At 41.0% G+C, this 24574-nt stretch overlaps 2 protein-coding genes across 5 annotated transcripts in view; both read left to right on the top strand.

Moving 5' to 3' along the window:
* Nucleotides 1-658: 658 nt before the first annotated feature.
* On the top strand, nt 659-16786 carry rhot1b (ras homolog family member T1). 2 transcript variants are annotated; one of them, XM_020646389.3, is made up of 20 exons: nt 659-1060; nt 1782-1840; nt 1987-2068; nt 2232-2275; nt 2368-2421; nt 2575-2627; nt 3644-3752; nt 5192-5293; nt 7249-7347; nt 7467-7575; nt 7667-7787; nt 7929-8013; nt 8837-8982; nt 9283-9383; nt 9736-9866; nt 11172-11255; nt 12771-12893; nt 12984-13186; nt 14414-14536; nt 15510-16786. In XM_020646389.3, exons 1-20 carry the CDS (start codon nt 1012-1014, stop codon nt 15625-15627), a joined length of 1995 nt encoding a protein of 664 aa, XP_020502045.1. In that variant the 5' UTR covers nt 659-1011; the 3' UTR covers nt 15628-16786. The 2 variants fall into 2 exon arrangements, with proteins under 2 accessions (XP_020502045.1, XP_020502046.1); XM_020646390.3 differs by lacking the exon at nt 14414-14536.
* Nucleotides 16787-22481: 5695 nt separating this feature from the next.
* Nucleotides 22482-24574, top strand: part of rhbdl3 (rhomboid, veinlet-like 3 (Drosophila)) — a 58131-nt gene continuing 56038 nt past the window's right edge. Inside the window, exons 1-3 of one of the 3 annotated variants that reach the window (XM_065958203.1) lie at nt 22482-22679; nt 22868-23556; nt 23947-23970. In XM_065958203.1, coding sequence (XP_065814275.1) covers nt 23437-23556; nt 23947-23970 — 144 coding nt within the window. In that variant the 5' untranslated portion in view covers nt 22482-22679; nt 22868-23436. Of the gene's footprint in view, nt 22751-22867; nt 23557-23946; nt 23971-24574 lie in introns of all 3 variants that reach the window. The other 2 variants (XM_065958206.1, XM_065958208.1) reach the window with 2 other exon arrangements.

The raw sequence follows: 24574 nt of genomic DNA, 5'->3' as shown, positions 1-24574 counted from the left end.
TTTTTATATCTATTTATATCTGCACCTTATTTTTCTATGTAAATACTTGCTGCTGTTTTTATCCTGCACTACAACGAGCCAAATGCAACGAAATGTCGTTCTTATCTGCACTGTAAAGTACAAGTTTGAATGACAATAAAGAAAGTCTAAGTCTAAGTCATTATACAAATCAGCAATAAAATGTAATCTTATGTAGAGAGAAAAAACTTTTTCTTAATTAATCAAATAAACAATGTGTATTTAAAAAAAATACATAATTACAACTTCACAGTTATGAAAATGGTTGTAATTATTCCTTCATATTTATTTTATTTGTTGTCTCTATATTTTAACATTTATTTTATTATTATTTTTTATTATTTTTGTATGGCTCAACTTCCACCCCAAAGAATCAAAGAGCTCACAGCAGGTCAACAGGTCACAAAAATATCATCGAGTGAACCAACAAACCGAAATAAATCTAATTTGTCATTAATGTATCGACTCCATCGACTTCCATTTGTTTCTTTATTCATTTTCATCTATTTTTTTTAATCGTTCGAAATAAAGAAATAAAGGACTACAAAAAAAAAAAAGTATCGTTTGTCGCAGCTCGACATTTGCGCGTTGCATCTTGATTCAATAAACGATCTTTGCTCGCCCTCACAGTCAGCTGAGTCGGAAGGGGCGTGGCGGACACGCGCTTGCTAGCGCCCGCTAATGCTGTTACCAGTCAAGTGTATGTAGATTAGCTGACCGACACATCATCAGAAGAGCTGACTGACTGACTGACTGAGCCCTGCACACGGAATACACTCAAACAGCTTGTTGGTTTTCCAAGCTAAAGGTGTTGCTGTGTTTCCCTGACGGTGTTAGTATCTCTTCTGAAGCAGTGTGTGTGTGTGTGTGTGTTTTAAAACTGGAGCTGGAAATGCGAAAGTAGCTGCTAGCAAAGCGAGCCCTGGCTGGCTGTATCCTTCACCAAGACAGGAGCATAAATGTTACACACAACACTGTCTGTCGAGACTGTCGATGCTGGAGAAGATGCGCAAAGACGTGAGGATATTATTAGTGGGAGAGCGTAAGTAATGTTTGTCATTTACACACTGAAGAGTCTGCAGACTTTTAGTGTTCACTGATGCTACCAGCTGGACATGTGATGCTGCTGACAGCCCGACCAGGGGTCTCATTGTGATCACTTCTGTGTCCACTTCACTTCATTTTGAGCCTGTTTGTTTACACTTTACATTGTGCATTAGATTCCTCTCTTACTATTATGCTGCATTACCCGACTTGGACATCCTCTTTTATATGAAGAAAAAAAGCTGCTTCAACTTAGAGATATTTTGCAGCATGTCCAACCTCACTAACCACAGATCATTTCATTGTTTCCAGCTATTTTTCTTTTTAAGTTTCTCAGAAAAAAAAAACCAAAAAAACATTTGGCTCAGTATAGTTTGTAACTTTAAGTGAAATCAAAGATCCCTGCTCTTTGAATTTGTGGAAAATCATGACATTCAAGGAGGGAAAATCCCAGACACATGGTTGATTTTTTTATTTTTTATTTTATAAATCTACCTCCTTTAATACTGCTGAAAACGGATCGTGCTCACACATTTTAAATAGCCTGTGATGTGTGTGTGTGTGTGAAATCTTTGTTGCCATCACATGTCCTGTAAAGTTCGCTAAGCTCAATCACAATCTTCATGTTACAAAGTTAGATTCATAGATTAAGCTCCCACAGCTGAACTATTAACAAGAAGTTTCACTGATGTTTTACTCCTTTTCGTCTCCTTTGACAGCCAAAGTGGGCAAGACGTCCCTCATCATGTCCCTGGTCAGCGAGGAGTTCCCAGAAGTGGTATGGATAGATTTGTGGGAAATCTTGATTATTACCTCCACCTTCAAGTCATTACATTTCTTTCTTTATGGAGTTAAACACTGTGTATTTTACTGTGTTATAAGCGGTTGTTAACATGTTTCATAGCCGTGTTGTGTTGTTCCTAGGTTCCTTACCGAGCTGAGGAAATCACCATACCTGCTGATGTCACACCAGAGAGAGTTCCCACACACATCGTGGACTACTCAGGTACTTTAAGCCCATTGCCAAATCTTTGAGTGACCCAATTGTCTCATCTAATTCTTTTTGAGGTTTAACTGCATCAACTGTTGCTAACCTCGGTGTGAAATCACAAACGTGCACGTCTTCAAAACGGAGAAAGCTGAATGTGTTTGTCTTCTTCTTCACACAGAGGCGGAGCAGACAGATGAGCAGCTGTTTCAGGAGATCTCTAAGGTCAGTTCAGCGTGTTAAGCTTTTCTGTTAACATGGAGAGGAGTGTTCAGGTAAAGGTCTCATGGACTCTCTGTGTTTGGTCTTTTTCATAGGCAAACGTGATTTGCATTGTCTACTCCGTCAACAGCAAAAAGTCCATCGAGAAGGTGAGTTACCGCTACTAATATCATTTCCATATTTTGTTTGAGGAGCAGTTTAACTTTATCACTTGTGTGAGTGAGTTAGAAGTTGTCTCTTAATAGTAGGATAATCTTTGACATTGGTAATCTTTGCTTCCTTTTCTTTTTTTTTGTCCTAAGGTGACCAGCCACTGGATCCCCCTCATTATTGAGAACACAGACAAGGACAGCAGGTAAGGACTGAAGAGCGAGTCCGTGTCTCTGGTTGTCGACTAGCATGTCAACACAGGACCTAATCCTAGGAGAAACTCTGCACACAATGAAAAAGTTTTCCGTAGCGAGAACACATCCATGGAAATTTAAAACGTGTGCAAGAAGTGATGAGCTGTAGTCGCACAGGATGGAAGACTTCTCCAAATGCTTCTCTGTCAGCAACACTCGACATGAGCAGATTCAGTGAAACGCTCTGGTTGGTCCAGCGTAATCTCATGGGCGTACACTGGTTCAACACTGTCACATGATCATCACAATATAAACATGATTCCTGGTCGAAGCCTCAGACGAGAACTATAGCATGCATCAAAACAAAATAACATACTTCATATCATCCGCATCAAAAAGTACATACAAGCAGAAATACTTTATCAGTCCTGCGAGGGGAAGTTCAGTTTTCAGCTCTGTTGTTGAACATGCCACACACACACAGGCTGAAATACACGCACACACACACACACACCCACACACATGCACAATCAGAATCCTATGGGCATGCACCGATGGAGAGAAGACCTGGTGGAGCACAGCAGCATGGAGACCAGTGTGCCCATCATGAACCAGTACAGTTAGATCGAGACCTGTGTAGAGGTTAGGTTGCCCACGTTGAGCTGATGGGTGGGGGGTCGGTGCCTTGCTCAAGGATACATCGGCAGTACTCAAGAAGTAATCCGGCACCTCTCCAGCTTCCAGACCAATTTCCAGACTTGGTCCCGGAGGGAATTGAACCAGGGGTCATTCGGTTCCTAACCCAAGTCCTTACAGACTGAGCTCCTGCCGCCCCAATATAAATAAATCTACATTTACAAATACGGAGCATATGCACAATAACATACGTACAGGGCACCCTGTTGGTCGCTTATAGGAGCACATTCAGCTTTAGTTCAACTTCTGCACAGTGAAGTTTTGTCGATGAAAGAAAAATCTACCACACTTCATGTTATTTCTGAGTGTTGATACGATGGTTTGTGTCCAGGGTTCCTCTGATCCTGGTGGGGAACAAGTCGGACCTGGTGGAGCACAGCAGCATGGAGACCATCCTGCCCATCATGAACCAGTACAGTGAGATCGAGACCTGTGTAGAGGTGAGGAGGAGGAGGAGGAGGAGGAGGGGGAGGGGGAGGGGGGAGTCTTAATGCTGTGAGAGTAGAATGAATAAAACATGCTGCAGTGTTTATTTGCCCTGTAAGTACTTTGATATTGTTAGTCATGCAGCAGCAGACATATCGATTCAGACAGCAGACTCAAAGGGGACGTGGACAGAAACAGGAATCAATATCCTCTTCAGTCGTCACTGATTTAAACGGAAGATGAAGAGAGGAAGAAACAGGATCTGTGAAGTTGAACCTGTAGCAGAAAACAGAAACAACACTGCAAGTTCACATGTACACAGTTTGGTAGACGATCCACAGCACCTGAAGGGAGAGTCAAAACATTATCATCTTTATAAAAGGAGCTCAGTGGTTTTCTCATGGTGACAATATAAAAAGATTTACAGGTATGATATGGCCAATCACCCCCCCCCCCCCCATGCTTTAGGACGTTAATGATACAGCTACAACTATAATACAATTAATTCATTAATCAAAGGAAAAATAGATCAATAAATGGAGGATTTTAATGTCATTTTTAAGCAACAGTGTTGAGACTTTTTGGTGTTTGCTGCCTGTCTTTCTCATTTTTCACAGTAAATAAAGAATCTCTGTTTTTTTTTTAATGCTGGTTGGACATGAGAAAAGATTTGAATATGTCACTGTGAGCTGTGGGTTACTGAATGTGTATTTTTATTTCACTATATTTTGAGCTTTTATAGAAGATGAATCCCAAAGTCAGGTGTCAATCAATCTTTATTTGTATATCACCACTTCATACAGATGTTATCCAGAGAGACTTCACACAAAGAGCAGATCTAGACCACACCTGATCAGAGCGATCAGTCTAATATTAATATTAACAACTGTAATGAGAAGGGCTAGAAAGAATCAGTAAGTTAATACCTAATGTGAATACATGATTGTAAAAAGCTTTGTTCCACATTTCCTCTTAATGTTTACGATCTTCTCTATCAACAGAGCTAAACACGTTTCCTAATACAGCATGTTAAATCCTCCGCTGTTAGCAAAGTGATGTTGAACCTTTGACCTCTGAAATCTGCAGCTTCTAGATAATCTATATCTCCTTACACAGGTCTGTACCTGTGATTTTTTCAGACTGGTTAATTAGACTGGGCTCGTCGCTCAGACAGATCCTGTGTGTTAATACCCCGTCTGGCCCTGACTTTGCTCACACACTCTCACACATACACACTCGCACGCCTGTGCCGTATATACAGACGTATACTTACACGAACTCCCGCAGACTAACAGAGACGGGTAGGTAAACAGGGACGGTCCTACTCTGCATCACATGTCAGGCAGAGTCAGTGCTGCACCGGGCTACACGTCTCTGTGTGTTTTAAAAACAGAAACTGCTCTGTACATTTGTGTAACACATGTCCCTTCCTTCTTGTCTTTTGACGTTTCAGTGTTCAGCGAAGAACCTGAAAAACATCTCTGAGCTCTTCTACTATGCCCAGAAAGCAGTGCTGCACCCCACAGGTCCTCTCTACTGCCCCGAGAAAAAAAATGTAAGAGCAGGAATGTATCCTGTAGATTTTACAGATTCCTGTGCACTTGATTCCTGTGAACCTGTGAACGACATAATTTTGTCAGTTATGTTTTTCAATCAATCAATATTTATTTGTATAGCGTCAACTTATAACAAGTGTTATCTCGAGACACTTCACAAAAAGCAGGTAAAATACCTTACTCTTTGTCTGTTAACATTACAAAAGAGCAGGTAACTGAAAGCTTTACCTCCCATAGTATGTACACTTAGAGACCTGCATTCTGGGACCGTAATGTTCTCGAGGGGCAGTACGGCACTAGTAGCTCCTTAAGATAAGATGGTGCCTGGCCATTTACAGCTTTGTAAGTGAGAAGAATGATCTTGAATTCTATTCTAGACTGTCTAGGTAGCCAGAGCAGAGAAGCCAACACAGGAGTAATGTGGTCCCTTTTCCTAGTTCTAGTCAGTACACGAGCTGCAGCGTTCTGGACTAGTTGAAGAGTCTTTAGAGACTTAACCAGAGCACCCTGACAAAAGAGAATTACAATAATCCAATCTGGAGGTAACAAATGCTTGAACTAGTTTTTCTGCATCATTTTGCGACAGGATATTCCTGATCTTGGATGTATTACAAAGGTGAAAATAGGCTGTTCTTGAAATTTGCCTGATGTGAGAGCTAAAGGACAAATCTTGATAAAATAGAACTCCTAGATTCCTAACAGTGGTGCTAGATCCCAGGCTGATGTCCTTAAGGACAGTTAAATCACTAGAAAAAGTCTCTCTGAGGTTTTTAGGGCCTAGCACAATAACTTCAGTCTTGTCTGAGTTAAGTAGCAAAACATTTCTGGTCATCCAGGTCCTAACGTCCTTAAGGCACGTTTCTATCTTGCATAACTGACTGGTGCCATCGGGCTTCATTGATACATAAAGCTGAATATCATCTGCATAACAATGAAACTGTACAGAGTGTTTCCTCATAATATTTCCCAGAGGAAGCATATATAATGTAAAGAGAATTGGTCCAAGCACTGAACCTTGTGGGACTCCATGGCAAACTTTGGTGTGTATAGAGGACTTATCATTAACATGTACAAACTGAGATCGGTCTGATAAGTAGGATTCAAACCAACTTAAAGCAGTCCCTGTAATTCCAAATAAATGTTCTAGTCTGTATAATAGGATCTGATGGTCAATGGTGTCAAAAGCAGCACTAAGATCTAACAAGACGAGCACAGAGAGAAGTCCCCTGTCTGAAGCTAGAAGTAGATCGTTTGTAACTTTAACTAGTGCAGTCTCAGTGCTATGGTGGACTCCAAATCCTGACTGAAACTCCTCAAATAAACTGTTGTCATGGAGAAAGTCACAGAGCTGATTAGCTACCACTTTCTCCAGGATCTTTGAGATAAAAGGAAGGTTGGATATAGGCCTATAGTTAGCTAGAGTTCCTGAATCTAGTCTTCTGTGATCAAGGTGGCTCTGCTGGTCAACTATGCGGGACAGTTTTGTTTTGTGTTTAGTGTGTTTAGAGTTGTACCAGGATGAGATATTAAAAGTGAGGATGAACTTAATAAGTGATCAGCAAACCAGAGTTAAAATGTGTTTTCTCACATGAAAAGTCCAAACTTTCCTCATCAGGTGGAGGTGCTGTTGGGCTTCATTTGTAGACAGAAATGTGATCAAAATAGTCAACTCATGATGTGTGGGTAACCTTTAGGGCTGGGAATCGAATAGAGTAACTCACAAAATGATACGATGCGATACGTAATACATGCCCCACAAACACAGCAATATCATTTAGTGATATATTTCAAGACAATCATATGAAGAAACATCATGACATCGTATTAACGCTGTTAATGCTCCTATAAAGGTCAAGTGCAGCCTCTTTCTTTTTCTTTTTTTATCCCGCTCAATTGCCATATTGATATTGTCTCCCACCTCGAGTAACCTTAGCTTTGCTCCTGTGATTCCCAGATGAAGTCACTTTGTGCTAAAGCTCTGACTCGAATCTTCAAAGTTTCCGACCTAGACAACGACGGGATTCTCAACGACCACGAGCTCAACTTCTTCCAGGTAAGTCACCTGGTAACCCATGTGGATGAATCCTTTAACAACAACAAAACAAAAAGAAGAAACGTGTCATGCTATTTGTAGCTTCCTCAGCAATGATGTTTCTGTGTGAATGCTCACAGCGGACGTGCTTCAACACCCCGCTGGAGCCTCAGGCGTTGGAGGATGTCAAAAATGTGGTGAGGAAGAACTTGAGTGACGGAGTGTGTGACAACGGGCTCACTCTGAAAGGTGGGACTGGCTTTCTCCACCTCATCAACACACATTTATCTCTTTCACTGACTGCCCCAATCATATTCTTCAATCATATGTTTCTCTCCAGGCTTCCTGTTCCTCCACACTCTATTCATCCAGCGAGGACGCCATGAAACAACGTGGACCGTGCTGAGGAGGTTCGGGTACGATGACGACCTGGAGTTAAATCAGGATTACCTCTTCCCTCCGTGAGTCTCCTTAACAACAAACTACTCCACCCTGTGTGCTAGCAGCTCCTCCTCACCTGTACCTGTTTCTGTGTTTGCCGTATTTAATGTTTTGAAAGGGCGTTTCTCAATATTGACTTTGCAATATCTCGCGCTCTCTAGGCTGAAAATTCCTCCAGACTGCACCACAGAGCTCAACCACAACGCCTACCTCTTCCTCCAGAGCATCTTTGACAAACATGACAAGGTATAATCCTGTGCACCTGCTTCTGTTTTTACTTTAGCCTCTGACCTGCCGAGGCACTTACAGAAAGCTAATCAGTTACCCTGCAGAGCACAAAACCATCATGATATACCGCCGCAGCGAGCGCGGACCGCCTGCTGACCTGATTTAACTTGTTGTCAGTGGAGGAGGGATTGACGGGAGAATTAGCCACGGGGTTAGAATGAAAGTCACAGAGCCAAAGTGGCAGCTAGTGCCAAGATCTGCTTTCTGTCAGAGCGATTACAGTCCGACTGTGAATGTATGCCTCAGTGTGTCATGATGGCTTTCTACAAAAGGAGCAAACTGAGGTACCATGTGGAAGGTTTCCTGCTCCGAGTACAGTCTTTACATTGATCTTTAAAGAATATCTTATGAGAGGGAGTTCAGATGTAGATAATGACAACAGTGCTGATCTTAAACAAAATCTATCTGATAACTCAGTCTGCTGTAATGTTTATTAACTGTACTCTGAACTCCTGGCTGAGGCGGAGTGATACATATTGTGAAAAGTCCCAGTGATGAGGCCTCTTGTCCAATCAGATTGCTTGGTCGGAACTTAGTGTTATATATATATATATATATGCGAATGCGATACTAACCAATTTTTTTTAACATGGCTTACAAGCTTTCCTCTCTGCACTATAGTCGTTGTCTGTGGTGTGTGTGTGGTGTGTGGTGTGTCTGTGGTGTGTGTGTGTGTGTGTATGTGTTTGTGGTATGCTAACTGTATACGCGCTGATGCTTTTACACAAATGAATTTCTTAACTGATAAACAAAGTTATTTTAATTGAATTCTGTGTTACAGGACCGTGACTGTGCCTTGTCACCAGAGGAGCTGAAAGACCTGTTCGATGTGTTTCCCTACATGCCCTGGGGTCCGGATGTCAATAACACGGTTTGCACTAATGAACAGGGCTGGATCACCTACCAGGGATATCTCTCCCAGTGGACGTAAGTGGCCATTAATAAAGACAAATCAAGAGGTGTCGGCCTGGCACCGTGTAAAGATGCTCAGTCCTTCTCAAAGCGGCTCGAGCCTACACCTTAACCATCGGCCCTTTTGCTGCATATCATCCTCACTCTCTCTTCCCATATAGCCGACTATATCCATGGTCCTGTCCAATTAAGGGGAACGCCAAAAAATTGGTTCACAGGCCACAACATTAGCTCATACTTAACCATTTCTTTAAGTTGTTTTAGTGGATGCAAAAGAAAATGTTTTTGTTTAACCTTCAATTTTCATGACTTCAGGTTAACAACTTATCTGGATGTCCAACGATGTCTGGAGTATTTGGGTTACCTTGGTTACTCGATAGTTGCTGAGCAGGAGTCCCATGCGGCAGGAATAACAGGTGATCTACACCACAAATTACATATTCATATTCAGAGAAGCTGTGAGCTCCAGAGAAGGTGAATGGTCCCTGTTATATAGCAATAAAGCTTAAAAGAAAAAAAATGGTTAAAAAATTAAGCTATGCTTTTTTATAAATGCATACATTACATTGTTAATGCCACGATGAGGATCATTTAGCATCTTAAGCTGTTCTGCTCAGCAGTCTTGCCATCAGTAATTACATCAGTGAATCAGTCCTCTCATTGGTGACGCAACAGTTCAAGCAGAGCATTGTTGTTTACTGACAGGAGCCATGTGTTGTGTACACTGAACCGTGTCTGTGTGTGTTTGGGTGTTTTGCCCCCCTGCAGTGACCAGAGCTAAGAAGATTGACCTGCAGAAGAAGCAGACCCAGCGCAGCGTTTTCCGCTGCAACGTCTTTGGAGACATTGGCAGCGGCAAGAGTGGCTTCCTCCAAGCCTTCCTGGGAAGCAACCTCATGGTATAAGTATTGAACATGTACATTTTAATGCATAGGTTACCAATACAGATAGGCTACTTAACCACATGTCCCAGATATACTGTAAATGAAACAGTTTGATTCAGTCACAAGACTTCAACCGCACATATCCTGCAAAACCAAAACATGTCATTACATTAATATATTTCAGGTCAAATATTTATTTATATTTATCATTTTTGAGTCAATAAACCCTTTTTTTAGGTTTAAGTTTATTCAGTAGGGAAAGGTTTTAAACGTATTCTTAAAGTAGAGAGGACGTCTGCCTCCCGGACCCTGACATTGATGATACCAAAAGAGACTGGCTTGATAACTGAAGGCTTCACCTCCCATACTACATCTAGAGAATTTAAGGTACCATGAGCAGGCCTGCATTGTGGGAGAGTAGTGATCTGGAGGGGTAATAGCCCCCAATATGAGCTTGTTAAGATATTATGGTGCCTGACCATAAATAGCTTTATTAGTGAGTAGAATGGTTATAAATGTATTCCAGATTTAATTCAGAGAAGCTAATATAGGAGGGATTTGACATATTTTACAAGTTCTTGTCAGTTCACTTGCTGCAGCATTTTGGACCAGATGAAGAGTCTTTAGAGACTTGATAAAGCAGCCTTATAACAGGGAATTGCAATAATCTAACTTAAAAGTAACAAATGTATTTGACTGTTTTTTCAAGGAAGAGTATTCCTGATTTATGCAGGGTGGTGTTGAAGTAAAAAGGCTGTCTTCTAAATGTTTTGATCTGGGAGTTAAAGGACATATCCTGATCAAATAGAACTCGCAGATTCCTTATGAGGGTGCTCAATGTCAGGCTGATGCCATCTAGGAAAGTTCATTAGACGACATGTCTTTTAGGTGTTTGGGGACAAGCACAATCACTTCAATAACTTGAGAAGCAGATAATTGCTGGTCATCCAAGTCTTAAGGCATTCTTTAAGTTCAGTTAACTGGTTTAATCAGGTTTCATTGATATGTACAATTGAGTATCATCTGCGTAACATGAACATTCATGGAGTGTTTCCTCATAATATTACCCAGAGGAAGCATTTTGAAAAGGAAGTAAAAAAAGGATCGGTCCGAGCACGTAACTCTGTGGAACTCCATAGCTAACTTTGGTATGGTTAGAGGACTTTTCATTAATATATTCAAACTTATCATCGTGCACTGTTAAAGAACAAATACTTTTCTTGCCTATATAGGATAGTACAAATAAAGACAGACCTAATCCTCCAAGTTTCACGTGATGACTTGTTTTAACACAATATTTATTTTTCTGTTTCTTCTCAGCACCAAAAAACGATTAAAGAGGAGCACAAATCCTACTATGCCATAAGCACAACCTATGTTTATGGTCAGGAGAAGTACCTGCTTGTGAGTATCACAATTTCTTCTTATATTTATTTGGAAATACTTGAATATTTTACAATTATAAGGACTTGTGTTAGAATCAGGTTTTTGTGGTGCTGGAATAGCTCAGTCAGTGGAGCAGGTGTCCTGTAGCGTGTTGCTACCGCTAAGTTCATACTAAGCTACCACTAAGTTCATACTAAGCTACCGCTAAGTTCATACTAAGCCCTAAATTGAAACTAGTTCATTGTTGTTTGGTTGCACTGCAGGGACGCACAGTTCATCTTAACTAGTAGAGCTTAGCGCCCATACTAACCAAGTGATGTTTTGACTTCACGGCTACAGTATAGGACAGGACCCTTCTTATGTTAAGGCTATTTATACAGGTCAGTGCATCGCGGCGCTGTCCAAAGTAAGCGACTGAGAGGAGGCGAACATTTCTTTTTTAAAAATCAATAATCCAGATATACAATAATCTTGTTGGTTTTTAGCTGCTATCTGAATTTGGAATTAGACCGATTTATATAAGCTGTTGCATTATTTTGAGTCTTGACCTATTTTCGTGGTGCCCTGATTCCCCAAACTATGCGAGGACACATCTATAAAATAAATATAACCTGATCTGAAACAGTCATCTTATGATGTTATTATTGATATTTTAAGGTATTTACTTTTATTAAAGCAACAATATGTAACTTTTCCACCTTAAAGTAGAAGTTAGTAGGCAGAAGGCTATACAATTTCAAGCCTTTTTAGGACAAGCAACTATGAAGGATGAACAATAATCCCTTTTGTCGTCATATATTTGAATGACATGTTTCTACACAGTATTGACCTACATGTATGACTGTGCATTGTGTGAGGTTGTCAGCTTTGAGGCCAGCTCAGCCTCAGGTTGGCTGTGCTAACCTGGCAGTGCTTGTTTATATAAGCTTCTTATCATGTTCACCTTAGTGCTTTTGTTAAGCAAGCATTTCCTCTTACTTGACAATAGGATTAGTAATCTACATACTTAGAAAAACAGAGGTATACAGAACTACAGCACGGCATTTTTTATAAACTCAGCCTTCAGGCGGGGGAAGATACTACAGGTGCATTTGCTTCGTCTTTTTGCATTTGCAGAACGTCCTTATATTAGCTCTTCTGAAAGGTTATTTTTAGATAACCACATTTAGGTAATTGTTAGATGAAGAATGCTTCACACACACACACACACAGACACTCTGTCTGCACTCAAGTCCAGGAAGAAACACTTTGCAGCATTGTGACTTCATTTCTGCCAGCTCTTTTCTAGAGGTGGACACAAATCCTGTGGTGATGATGCCCCAGTAAGGTTTAATCTTTCTAACCACTGTGACTCGTGTTGCTGTTGCATCAGTAAAACAGCAGTATGTGGTTCTCCTCTTTTTAAAACAAAAGAATCCTTTGGTCATGCAAGTCAAAGCCAGGCCAACTCTCTCTGCAGCTTTTTTCCTTATCTGTCAGTGCTTGTCCCACCTCTCCACCTCTACACCTCTCGCTTCGCCTTTCTCTTCTCAGCTTCATGAAGTCTTCCCAGACTTCGACTACCTGTCTGATGCCGATCTGGCCTGTGACATTGTCTGCCTGGTCTATGATGCCAGCAACCCTTACTCCTTTGAATACTGCGCCAAAGTCTTCAAGGTAAAACTCTAACATATACAAAAAGGAACATTATTTCAAAAATCAAACTCCTAACCGCTGTCTTTCATCGCCCTATGTTTCTCTCCTCAGCAATACTTCATGGACAGTAAGACTCCATGTATGATGATTGCAGCGAAGTCCGACCTGCAGGAGGTCAAGCAGATGTACGGCTGTACTCCTCTGGAGTTCTGCAGAAAGCACAAGATGCCACCGCCTCAGTCCTTCACCTGCAACACTACAGCAGCACCCTGTAGAGACATCTACACCAAGCTCACCACTATGGCCATGTACCCGTAAGTACAGAGACACCGGCAAAGCTTGATCCAAAAGGCTAAGAGTTTCCAGTAATGTATGTTTGAGCTGATATTATATCGCTGCCACCACAGGTTTTCTCTTTTTTAGCAAGACATTAGAGATGTTATAAGACCTTGCAATCATTTAAAGATCTTTACAAATATGGACAATTTAAATCGCTGAGACAAAAAATCTATTGCAAAACTTTAGCTTTTAGCTTCTCTGGTTTCGACGTCAACAGCTGAATAAGAGATACATACAGACGGATACAGACATGGTGGATGCAAGTGAAACTTGCGGTCCAAGTTTAAAAAGTGAAAGAGAGATGTCTGCCCCCACTCCCTCCTCCCTAGAGTTGATGTGCATACAGGTTGCCATGTCGCAGACACTGAAGCTTAAGTGTTAAGCCGGCACTGCATCTGTGAATTCTTTTAAAGCATTTCCATTATTGATCCTAGTTTTCACCACATTTCTACGTCGTCAAGCTTCTTAGAAAAATGCAGAATCTGTTATAACTGCCTGCTTTCATCGCTGCAACACCTGTTGGTTTGCCGTTTGCCAACGGGCGTCCAAAACAGCTGTGTGGTTTGCCTTAAAATGGCAAAACAAAAACAAACCATTCAGGACCAGAATGTAAACTTAGCAGTAAGGTCATTTTATGATTTTATTCAGTAGATTTGTTACATATTGGCATCTCTTTTATGCTTTTGTTTTGCAGTGAACCTTCTCTTTTATTTGCAGTTCAAAAAGCTGAACTGTGTGTCATTTCTACTGCTTCTCTCTATGCCTGAGGTATAAAGTGCCTCCCTGTGGGGATGTTCCTACTCTCCGCCAGTGTCACTATCACACATGATGTACTTCAGTCGACATTAGTGCACTTCACTGCCCTCAGGACGTGATGCACTCCGATGGGCTGATACCACAGTGTTTTGCATCGTGGTTAAAAGGGCTCCCCTGCTGAGCTGTAACATTGATCCCTCCCTGAGGCTCACACTCCTGCTGTCAGTCAGTTTAAAGTGCACACAGCATCTCTCTGCACATCACACAGTTACATCATTACACACAGTACACCGGTTCTTATTGAATCCACAGCCTGACTCACTGCTGATGACCCACAAACTACTATGTCATGGTGGTATCATCTTCTAACTCTTTCTTTTTTTTTTTAAAACCCTCTCTTCTTCTTCTTCTTCTTCTTGTGTGTCTTCCCCGTATCTCTTTTTCAGCCACGCCCGGCTGCGCTGCATGTGCACATGTAACCGGTGCACCTTCTGCTTGTGTCAGAACTTCCTCAACTCTGAGCTGCTGCAGACGGTCAGGGCCAAACTCTACGCGGTTGTACTCAGAAGGTCTTTTTTTCCAAACCTTTTCCAACCCTCACTTCACCTCCGGTCAACTTTCACCATCATCACTTCACGCTTGTGCACCTTTCTTTTCTCGCTCTTTTTTTTTTTTTGCTAAGTTTTTTTTATTTTTAGGCATCATTTTCTAAGAATAGAATATAACAATTGAAAAGAGGAGACTCTCATCAGTTAATGTTTAAATGGGGCTTTCAGGAGTTCTAGTTTAAAGATTTTCACAGAAGGACACCTCTTGTTGCATGCTCTCAGAGTCCTTTGAGTTTCCTTTAAACAACTTCCTGATACCTTCATTTTCTATCTTCTTTCCTCATCATTAGTGATGATCTTCCTGTGGATTGTACACATGCACTTTTCTGTTTCAATCTCCGTCCTCTTGTCATTCTGCTGTCATCAACTTCCATTCCTCTTCGTCTGTGTCCATGTCGCTGAGCCTCAGCCACCTACTCGAACACAGAAGTCATACCTCATTGTCTCCTGGCATGTCTACGTTTAATCTGCATGATTCTTTTTTCTTCTGTTTGACTGTTTATTTGTTTTCACATCTCCTTCTTTCAAGGCTCGATTGACCTGCCATCAGTTCATCCATGACTTTAGATTTTTCAATCATTAATTTAAGTAACACTTCTGTAGACTGACACTTGAGATTTTGTTTCAAATTAAAGTTCAAGAGATGTTCAATTGTTACAGGTTTGTTTTTTAAATGTGTATTAAATAGTGTGTGTGTGTGTGTGTGTGTGTGTGTGTGTGTGTGTGTGTGTGTGTGTGTGTGTGTGTGTGTGTGTGTGTGTGTGTGTGTGTGTGTGTGTGTGTGTGTGTGTGTGTGTGTGTGTGTGTGTGTGTGTGTGTGTGTGTGTGTGTGTGTGTGTGTGTGTGTGTGTGTGTGTGTGTGTGTGTGTGTGTGTGTGTGTGTGTGTGTGTGTGTGTGTGTGTGTGTGTGTGTGTGTGTGTCTTTCTTTTACAGACATGTGAGTCAGGCAGACCTGAGGAGCTCCACCTTCTGGCTGAAGGCGAGTGTGGGGGCCACGGTGTTTGCAGTGCTGGGCTTTGCCATGTACAGAGTGCTGCTCAGACCGCGGTGATGCTGCAGCACGCTCTCTTCTCATAGTACATAATAGAGGTATTTTGACTTGTCTAAACATTAAGCTTTCCCATTTACATTAAGAAAATTAAAAATGTGTTAAAAATCATCTGTCATGGTTTGTATTTTAAAGGGTCCTCATGATGAAAGCTTATTTAAGCAGATGTTTTTTTTCTCCCCCCATTTAAATGCAGTTCACTCTGTAGATTTCTCTTCTTGGGAATAAAAGAGAAATATATTTAATTTTCTACCAAATTTGCTTAATCTATTTGTTTGCAAAAAATATATCTATCTATATTTATATTGAAAGTCAGTGTAAGCTGCTGATGAGCGGTGGTGTGCAACATACAGAAGCGTTACATATTGTACATAGCTTTTTTTCTTTGCTTGCTGGTTGAGATGAACGACTTGATGTTAGATGTCATAAGATTATAGCGTGTGGCGCCGTATGCAATTAGCCTTGATGCTGTTATTAGAACAATCTGTAAATAGTGTATATAACATAGGTACTGTACATTTGTTCATCTTTGTCTAATAGGGCCATGTCTGATTCCCACTCAAACACTAAACACAGAGGTGTAACTTTAAAGCTCGGTCATTCACGTTAGCTTTGATCGCTCGCTCTGACAGGAACTGGTTCCCCTTCTCATGGCCAAGTGTTTGTACGCACACTTTTTTTGTAGTGTGCAAAAGGGTCTGCTGCTCTCGACTATGTCTTCCCATGTTGGTGTTGGATCTTGCGCGTCTGTCTGTGTGTGTTTGTGTGTGCGTGTGTGCGTGCGTGCGTTGGTATGTTGAAATTCTACACTCTACAGCTATTTTTCTGCACATGTTGTGTTAGCATGCTTTAGATTCTGACCACATTCCAGTGTTTAGAGACTTAAATGACCTCACCATCTTCTCTGCATTGCTGTCAGGCTCCCAGTTATCCCCAGATGTTGTAAAGTTTCAGGAGTGTTGACAAAGGTTTAGTCCGAGTCATGGTGAAGTTTGACGGTCATTTGACCGAGTTGTGATTCCCCAGTCAAAGAAGAAGCAATAATGTGGTCCAAAATGTTGATTTCAGTACCATGACCACTGCTTGCCACAAGACTCAGTGTCATGTATTCATTGATCCCTGCCTTTCCAAACGTTTACAATAAATAAACATGTCTACATTAGCTGGTGTCATTGGGGTTATTTTAGTTCCATTTTAACTTCTCAGTGAACAAATTCAGCAAATTAGATCATGTGATGTGTTTATGAACAGCATTTGTGTGAGAGGACTCTGAGGCCGTGGAGATTTATGTTATCAGCGAGCTAATTTTATTTATAGAGCACCAGTTAGAGCAAGTCACAGTTCTGTAGTTTCAAAACATCATGAAGAGAAAATAAGACACTGAAAGACAGAATGTTTTACAGAATGATCATTCTTAAACCGCTGATGTTCCCAGCTTTATATTGTTAAATGCAAACACCGTTCTCATAGGCCTAAGTCCTCCTCCTAAGGCTTCTTTCTAATCCAAAATATTATAAATGCCTTTTTAAGTCATCAGTGATTAGTTTGTGTCAGGACTCAAACCCCCTGGATGATTTCTCAATAACCACTAACTCTCTCTTGTTAATCTCAAAGGTACCAACCTGGTTAAATAAAAAACACTAAGCCTTGAACTACTAAACTTGTAATGAACATGATGCAGTCTGTAACCGTCACAGCTCTGTTACACAATGGTGTTGCTTTTTGACTTTGACTTTTCTATAAAATTGTATTATAAAACCTACATTGTGTCCTGTTCTAGTAAGAAGATTATAAGGTTATATTAGTGTTGTAAATTATATTAGAACAAAAAGTTCGACGGTATGCGGGCGAGCTTTAGTCGGACACAAGAGGGCAGCATTGGGTTGATAATTAAAATTAACTTACAAACTGAAACCGAGTCAATCATCCAAATCATACTTTCTTAATTCTTCTTTTTACACTTTTAAACACCTATGTCTTCAATTAAAGATAACTGTTCTTTATTATTATTCATCCTGTACACACTTGATTTTTGATAAGGACTTAATAAATGATACAAATATGCCTTCTCTCCATCAGAAAATAGTTGTTGAATAAAAATAAGATTTACAAAGTCCACTGCACCCATCGAGCTGAACCCTCTCTATAATACAAATCACCCTTGGGTCATCACAGTGGGGTGTTAGGTAGTGTGCTATTTCTACATTTGAGACACTGGTCAAAGGACAGATGCACAACATGTTTCCTTTCAAATGAAATGCTGAATAATCTGAAAGATCTTCTGATGTAAATTCAATTTTAGTGGCTATTTTGCCGCAATTAAACCTGTGTGATTGTTTTTACAGGAAGATTTGTACGGAGCACCTTTAGACTAGATTAGGAAAGTTTATTAATCCTCGGCGGGGAAACTCATTTGCCACCTGGTCAATTCATACAAAGAACAAAAAAATATATCGACAGTGCAATCACAATCACTTTGGTGGGACCAAAAGGGCATTGAGTTTCTCACATGATATGTGGCAGAGAGTAACATCTCTCTCTCTCTCTCTTGACCTTCAATCTTTCTCTCTTCCAGACAATCTTTCTCTGACTTGTTTATCCTACAACCAGAGCCTACATTTAAGTGAATTCAAGCTGTTCTTTGAGTCACTGCAGAGCCACTAAAAAGCTTTCGGTTGTGTAATCAGTGAAGTTCTCAAAAACATTTTCAACATCAGAGGCTGAATTGTTTGCAGCAGCTGCTTTGTTGGGACATTTAAATCGCTACTGCTCTCTCTAATGAGTATCTGTGATTATGTGAGTCAATCAGAGACCGGCTGCAGGAGGACCTTGTTTAATCAAGAAATTGAATCCCTGTTCATGCCAGGTAAAAACAACCTGAAGGTATGTTTGACACAAAGAGGACACTAAGTCATTAGAGCTTTAGTACCAAGCCATACCGCTTAAACTCAATCCATTTCTTTTTCACTTTGCAGAATGAACCATGCTTGGTCCACTAGGTCAGCTGTAACACATCAACATCCTGGATGACTAGTGAGGGTTAGTGAACAGTTGAAGCTCCTTTAGCTGGTAATTAAACAGACTGATATCACTATTGATGCGTCTCCACGACCTACACAAACAAGACCATACACAAAAACATTGGCTATCTCTTAATAGTTATTTTGATGTCTGAAACAAACAAAGTGACTCACAGCACACTGCAGAAACATCCTTTTTTCACAGCAAAGATTATTGATAAGATTTCTTTAAAATACCAGGATAATATATATATATATTTTTTTTTTTTAAAGAAAAAACATTTACACAAGTACAGGACAAAATCAGCAATGAGAAGAGGTGCCACTTTGTCCACAGGTATCACAAGCAAACAAGGAAGGAAGCAAGGAAACGGGTTAGTTGAAACGTTTGGTTAATAGTAAGGATTAACAAAGGATGAATATCAGAAGTTGTCTTAGCATCTTAAAACGAAGTGGAAATGCCTTAACCCTGCATTCTGTCCAATCGACCAGCAGGGGGAGACTGTTGTTTGCGGAAAGGAATCCAATACTGTTGAACCTGCTGCACACATGACCGTACCTTTTGAAAAATCGTAATAATTTGCGATTTACTTTTATATAATTTCGAGTGTGTAAGATGTTTTTTTCAAAAATGAATACTTGAACACATTTGGGATATCACAAGTGAGTCATACACAGAACCACCAGAACAACTTTGAGAGCGTCCCTTTAAAACAGAAGCAGAACTCCCCAGCTGCTAATTTACACAGAGTTAAGTTCCCCCTCATATAGCTGCTACTCTTGTCTTCTTGTTCACACTCTTTCCCCTCCTTCCCCTCCTTTCGCTCATTTCCTCACTCTCATCTGTCATGTTGGAGCGCTTCAGCTGCTGTTAGCACATGAAGTGTGAGAGCCTGTCGAAGCTGCTTCTGTCCAATTAGCAGTTTGTAATGGATATTCCCTTCAGTGCTTGTAGTCACAGAGGGTAACTCCTCCTCTTCTACTTCTTGGTATTATGAAAGATGAAAAGTGATCAACACTCGGGGGAATTATGATAAGGTGTATAAAAGAATAGATGTATTTACTTCTATCTATCTTTTTATATGCATATGCATACTAAAGTAGACATTTTGGTCCAAAGATGGATAGGTGGGTGAGTGGGTGGAGGGATAGGATTGATTGATTACTTTATTGATCCCCTATAGCAGGGGTCATCAACTACATTTGTACAAGGTTCAGCTTTTTACTTGACAGACACTGTGGGGGCCGGACTTTAAAATATGCTTGCACATAAGCCTGATAGATGTCAAGCCTGATTGAAGACGTTTGGGTCAGAGGGGAAATGTGATTTCTACCATTTACCTAATGTGAGCATTTCAGCCACGTGATTTTATTTTTTTGTTAATTGTTTAATCACCTGAGATTATTTATATTCTTGTAAATGTATACAATTAGACATGTTATCCAGAAATATAAATCCATTATGTAAATGCCAACACCCTTTACACCCTGCAGTCTTAATCTTCTATTAATAAATGTCACTCCCTCAAAGGTCACCCATGTACACAGAAGAGTTAAAGTTTTAAGTTCTGTACATGTAAAAGGTAAAAGTCAGTCATTGTGGGACTGTTTATCCAAGCCTTAATATTGTGGTTTAGAGTACAAGAAGTGAACAAAACTCAATAAGACTTTTTTTCCCATCCAGAATCACAACACCACGATGCTGTGCTTTTCTAATCTCTTGCTCCTGGCTCTTTTTCCTGCCTACATTATAGACTTCAACTTTAACCCACCACTGCTGTGTAGGAGGCAGGCAAAAGACCCCAAGGGTTAAAAAAAAAAAAAAAAAAATCAACTGGTCGTATTGTTTCCATGGCGATGCTATCATATACTGTATCTTGGGGGGAGTTTCACTATGGATACTGATCAACCTCCACACTAACACCGTCACATCATTCCTCCTCATACAGCGTAAGGCTTCCACCCATCTATTAAACGTGTTTGATGTCTATCAGGGTAATAGGTGGGTGTTTGTTTGAAAGCGGGGGGCCCCATCATTTGGGAGGGATTGTAGAGCAGACCTGGAGGGGACAGTTTATTTTCTCTAAAACAACCTGGAATTTACAACCTCGGACACTCCCTCCTTTGCGAAGGCTTTAAAAGCAGACGTTCAAAGAGTTTAAGTGCATGCTGTTTGAGGGACCTGATTGATTAGTATTTATGACACAAGAGGAGATTAGATTAAATGTGCATGAACCCGTCTGAAAAAATGGGTCATTGCTGCAGCAAATATTGACAGGGCACGGAGAGAGATATTTGAGCAAACACACAGTTTACATAAAGAAGGGGCAATAAACCAGGGTCACACATGTTGAAATATGGCATGACAAATATGTCATATATCAGTATTGTGAACAGATGACGATAAAGAATGAACTTAAAGTGATAATCACAATTCATTTTTAAGAATTATTATGACCGTCTGCCACAGTTATCTTTGAAATCCTGAAGGATGTCGGTGGAAATCACATTTCCACTGACCTTGGTGAGCATGATTTAATTATTGGAGAATACGCACAGCCTCAAATCACGTTATGATTGATCGTAGCACTCCTCTTCAGCAGAGTGTGTTACTGGGTGCTCTCTACAAAATAAAGCAGAGAGTTTGAATCCACTCATGAGCAGCACAGACCCAATAACAGACATGCAGGAGGAATATTATATTGATTTACCACTTTGACACTGACACTTCCTAAATGTATTGTAGGTGTTTCATAACTTTCATTTAATCTCTGACCTGTAACCCCATAACTATCACAACTCGAGGTCCATTTACTTTCTTGTTCCACACTCAAACAGCTTTTTAACCCAGTCATGCTGTCTTCCAACCACAACACAACACAACAACCACGCAGAACAAGGAACAAGAGAGCAAGTTCACGTCCTCAAGTGGGGGGGAGCTTTGTTTGCTAATTTCAAGGTCAGTAATAAAATTGAACCACAAATACCCTAAAGCCCAAGTTCTGAAAAGCATAGCCCAACCATTTCATAATTAAAGCTTTCATATACCTGAAAGTGATGTTTTGATTCTAAGTTTTAAAAGGGGTTTATATGAATGAAATACAAACATGTACCCAAAGCTCTGAACACTGAGTGCAGGATTTACTTGAAGGTTGGTTGAATGTAAAAAAAAAAAAAAAAATACTCTCACCTTGTTTACATTATGTTATCTTATGTTATCTTTATGCAAGATTAATTAGAGCCCAATTATAAGAACAAATTTAGATTTTCCCCGGCCATACCATTTATTTTGACACGTTTTTTATAAATGATCTTTCCCACTTCAGTCTTTTAAGCTATTGCATTTATAAGGATGATTTAATGATGATTTTTCTTCTTTACAGGGTTATATGACCAACTTTCTCTAAATAGGCTAATTAAAACTAGTTTTGAAAGGTTATTAGTAAAAACCATGTAGGCTATAAATTTGATACTAAAACTGGATAAACACCTACCAGAAGATTTTTCACAAACTTTTGCTGATGGCTTTAATAGCTCATCTGAAAGAACATCCCTATGCAATTAGAGTTGTTCCTAATAATCTTAAATTATGAAACATAACTCTGGTGTAGTGTGTCCTAACAATAAAACTTTACTAAATGTCGACGTTCACACCGACTCCCGCCTCTGAGCCGGGGAGACAGTGACAGCCAGCTGTTCAGAGCCGGAGTTCCTCGAAGCCCCCATGAGTGGGAGTGTCTGGTGATCCCTCCTCACCGCCGGCCAAACCTCGTCCCTCTGCCTCCCCCCTCTCTCGCTCTCTCTCTCCGCCCCCCCCCCTCCTCCCTAGCTCCTCACACTCTCGGCGCCTGAGAGGACGCATGCAGCTGGAGCTAGAGTCCCAGTCGGCGTCTCCTGGAGCTCAACCAAACCATCCCGGCGGAGGCGTTTCGGTGTGTTCCTGCCTCCTCTTTGAAGCTTCCCTTCTGCACGCGGCGAAGAGAGCAGCTGTCCCCCCCGCGCGCTCGCGCCGCCGGCAACAGAGCCGCGTGCCAGGTATCTGGCGGCATGACGCACCAAAAAAAAATTGGGCACTTGCCTGGACTTTCTCTTTCGGGGACTGCCATGTGAATATACGCTGTGTTAAGTCGAGTTTTGTGACCTGCCCCCCCCACCCCCCCTTTTTTTTCTCGTTTATCATCTTCGTCCTAGTCTGTGTTTGATGATGTCATTGTTTCTTTCAGATGGATGTGCGCTCTCTACTGCGTCGCATCTCTCCAAGTGTGAAGACTCTTTCCGCCAATGTGTGTCCCTTTGCTTCTCAAACTTGGACCGCTGCCTCGGTTCGTGGCGAGAAAACGTCCAGGCTCTCTCCCCTCCAGCTCTGCAGCTCTGCAGCTCTGCCTCTTGCTGACTAACAAGACCGTGAAATGGATTGTGTATAGCTCAGTAGACTACTATTACTAAACTATCAACAAACCAACTTTTCCTCTGCAGATGTCCGTCAGGTCTGATGTGGAAGACGGTTCACTGGGATTGACCGGAGACGCTTAAAACACATTTCTTTGATTTTTTGCCTCTTATCTCACCTGGAGTAATCTGACCATAAAAAAAAAAACAATCCAAGAACCTGATTGAAGACGTTACAGGAGCGGGCACGATGCTCAGCTTTCTTGACTCTTGTGAGGGCTTGACGCACACGGGGAGCGAACTGAGACGGTGTACACTATGTTGAATCATTGCTGAGGACCGAGTCGCTTCTCTCCGCGGGGTGTTTTTTTTTTTTTTTTTTTTGGAGCACAGCAGCCGGAGGATGACGAGCGGGACCCGGGAGGCGCCGGTGAACTCTTCCCCGGCGGTGGCGGCCAACGCAGAGGGCGAGGAGATCGAGGTTTTGGAAAGCACCGACGTCCTGCCTGTGGCTCCAGAGGACGTGAGTCGACAGACACACAACATATTGACTTTCAGTCCAGATAGGACCACTACTGTTTCACGTTTTTACCAATGCACAGCTGGATCTGCACTTTTCGTATATGTGTCTGTATAGAGACCCCATAATGATCCTCACTTATTATCTTCTCCTACGCCTCATTAGGCACAATGATCAGATAATAACAGCATGTGTTTCCATGACTACAATTAAGACAAATAGCCCACTGAGAGGAGTGTCCTTTTTTTACAAAGAGTTATCATTTCCAAACAGGTGCTCCTCTCAGCTCATGCACCTGTTTCTGAGATGTTTCCTGTTCACCTCTTCTTCTCACTCACTCATTTATTCTTACACTTTCCCCGCCCCTCTTTCTCTCTCCTTTCCTCCTCTCAGCAATGGAAGTCTCTGTTTGACAAGGTACGTTTGTGCAAGAGTTGCTTGAATCTCTCACCACATGCATGTTTCACTCATTGTGGAGCAGTGTTGTCTTTGAAGGTGCTCATCATGTGTCTGACATAATCTCTGTTATTAGCCAGCGGATACACTGAATTGTCCCGCTTAAAGGTCATGAAACATGGGCAAGATTTTAGACGACGTAAAATGCAAATATAACCTTTATGCAACTGAAAAAAACCCATAATTTTATGTGGAAATTCACTCTACTACACATGCCTATATTTCACTTTTTTCAAGTGTGAAATTAACAAATGATGTCCATGCTTCATGACTCTGACATTTTAATGTGCGGCACACCTGGCTTCATTACTAATCAAAGCGACTTACAGCTGCTATAGGAAGTATTTTATGTTGGATCCAAAGAGAAACTTGTTTAAAAAACGTAATGTTTTATTTTTTTTTAAGTCCTCTGGGTTCACTCATTACCGCCCTTTCCTGCTTATGGGCCCGCTTAATGAATCCAAAAACTTCTCCTGCTTCTGCAAACAGCTGTTTTACTTCTCTTTCATGACTGCTGAATCTTAACGAGTTTCTTTCTTTTGGAAAACAAACTTGGTTTCATTTG

The sequence above is a fragment of the Labrus bergylta genome, chromosome 1 (genome assembly GCF_963930695.1).
Source record: "Labrus bergylta chromosome 1, fLabBer1.1, whole genome shotgun sequence".
In the NCBI taxonomy this organism is placed as follows: Eukaryota; Metazoa; Chordata; class Actinopteri; order Labriformes; family Labridae; genus Labrus; species Labrus bergylta.
This window is presented reverse-complemented; position numbering and strand designations above follow the sequence as displayed.

Coding starts and splice junctions, on each gene's coding strand:
- rhot1b (XM_020646389.3), top strand. CDS start 1,012: ATGCTGGAGAAGATGCGCAAAGACGTGAGGATATTATTAGTGGGAGAG. Junction 8,014..8,836: donor TCTTTGACAAACATGACAAG/GTATAATCCTGT, acceptor TCTGTGTTACAG/GACCGTGACTGTGCCTTGTC. Junction 12,894..12,983: donor ACTGCGCCAAAGTCTTCAAG/GTAAAACTCTAA, acceptor TTCTCTCCTCAG/CAATACTTCATGGACAGTAA.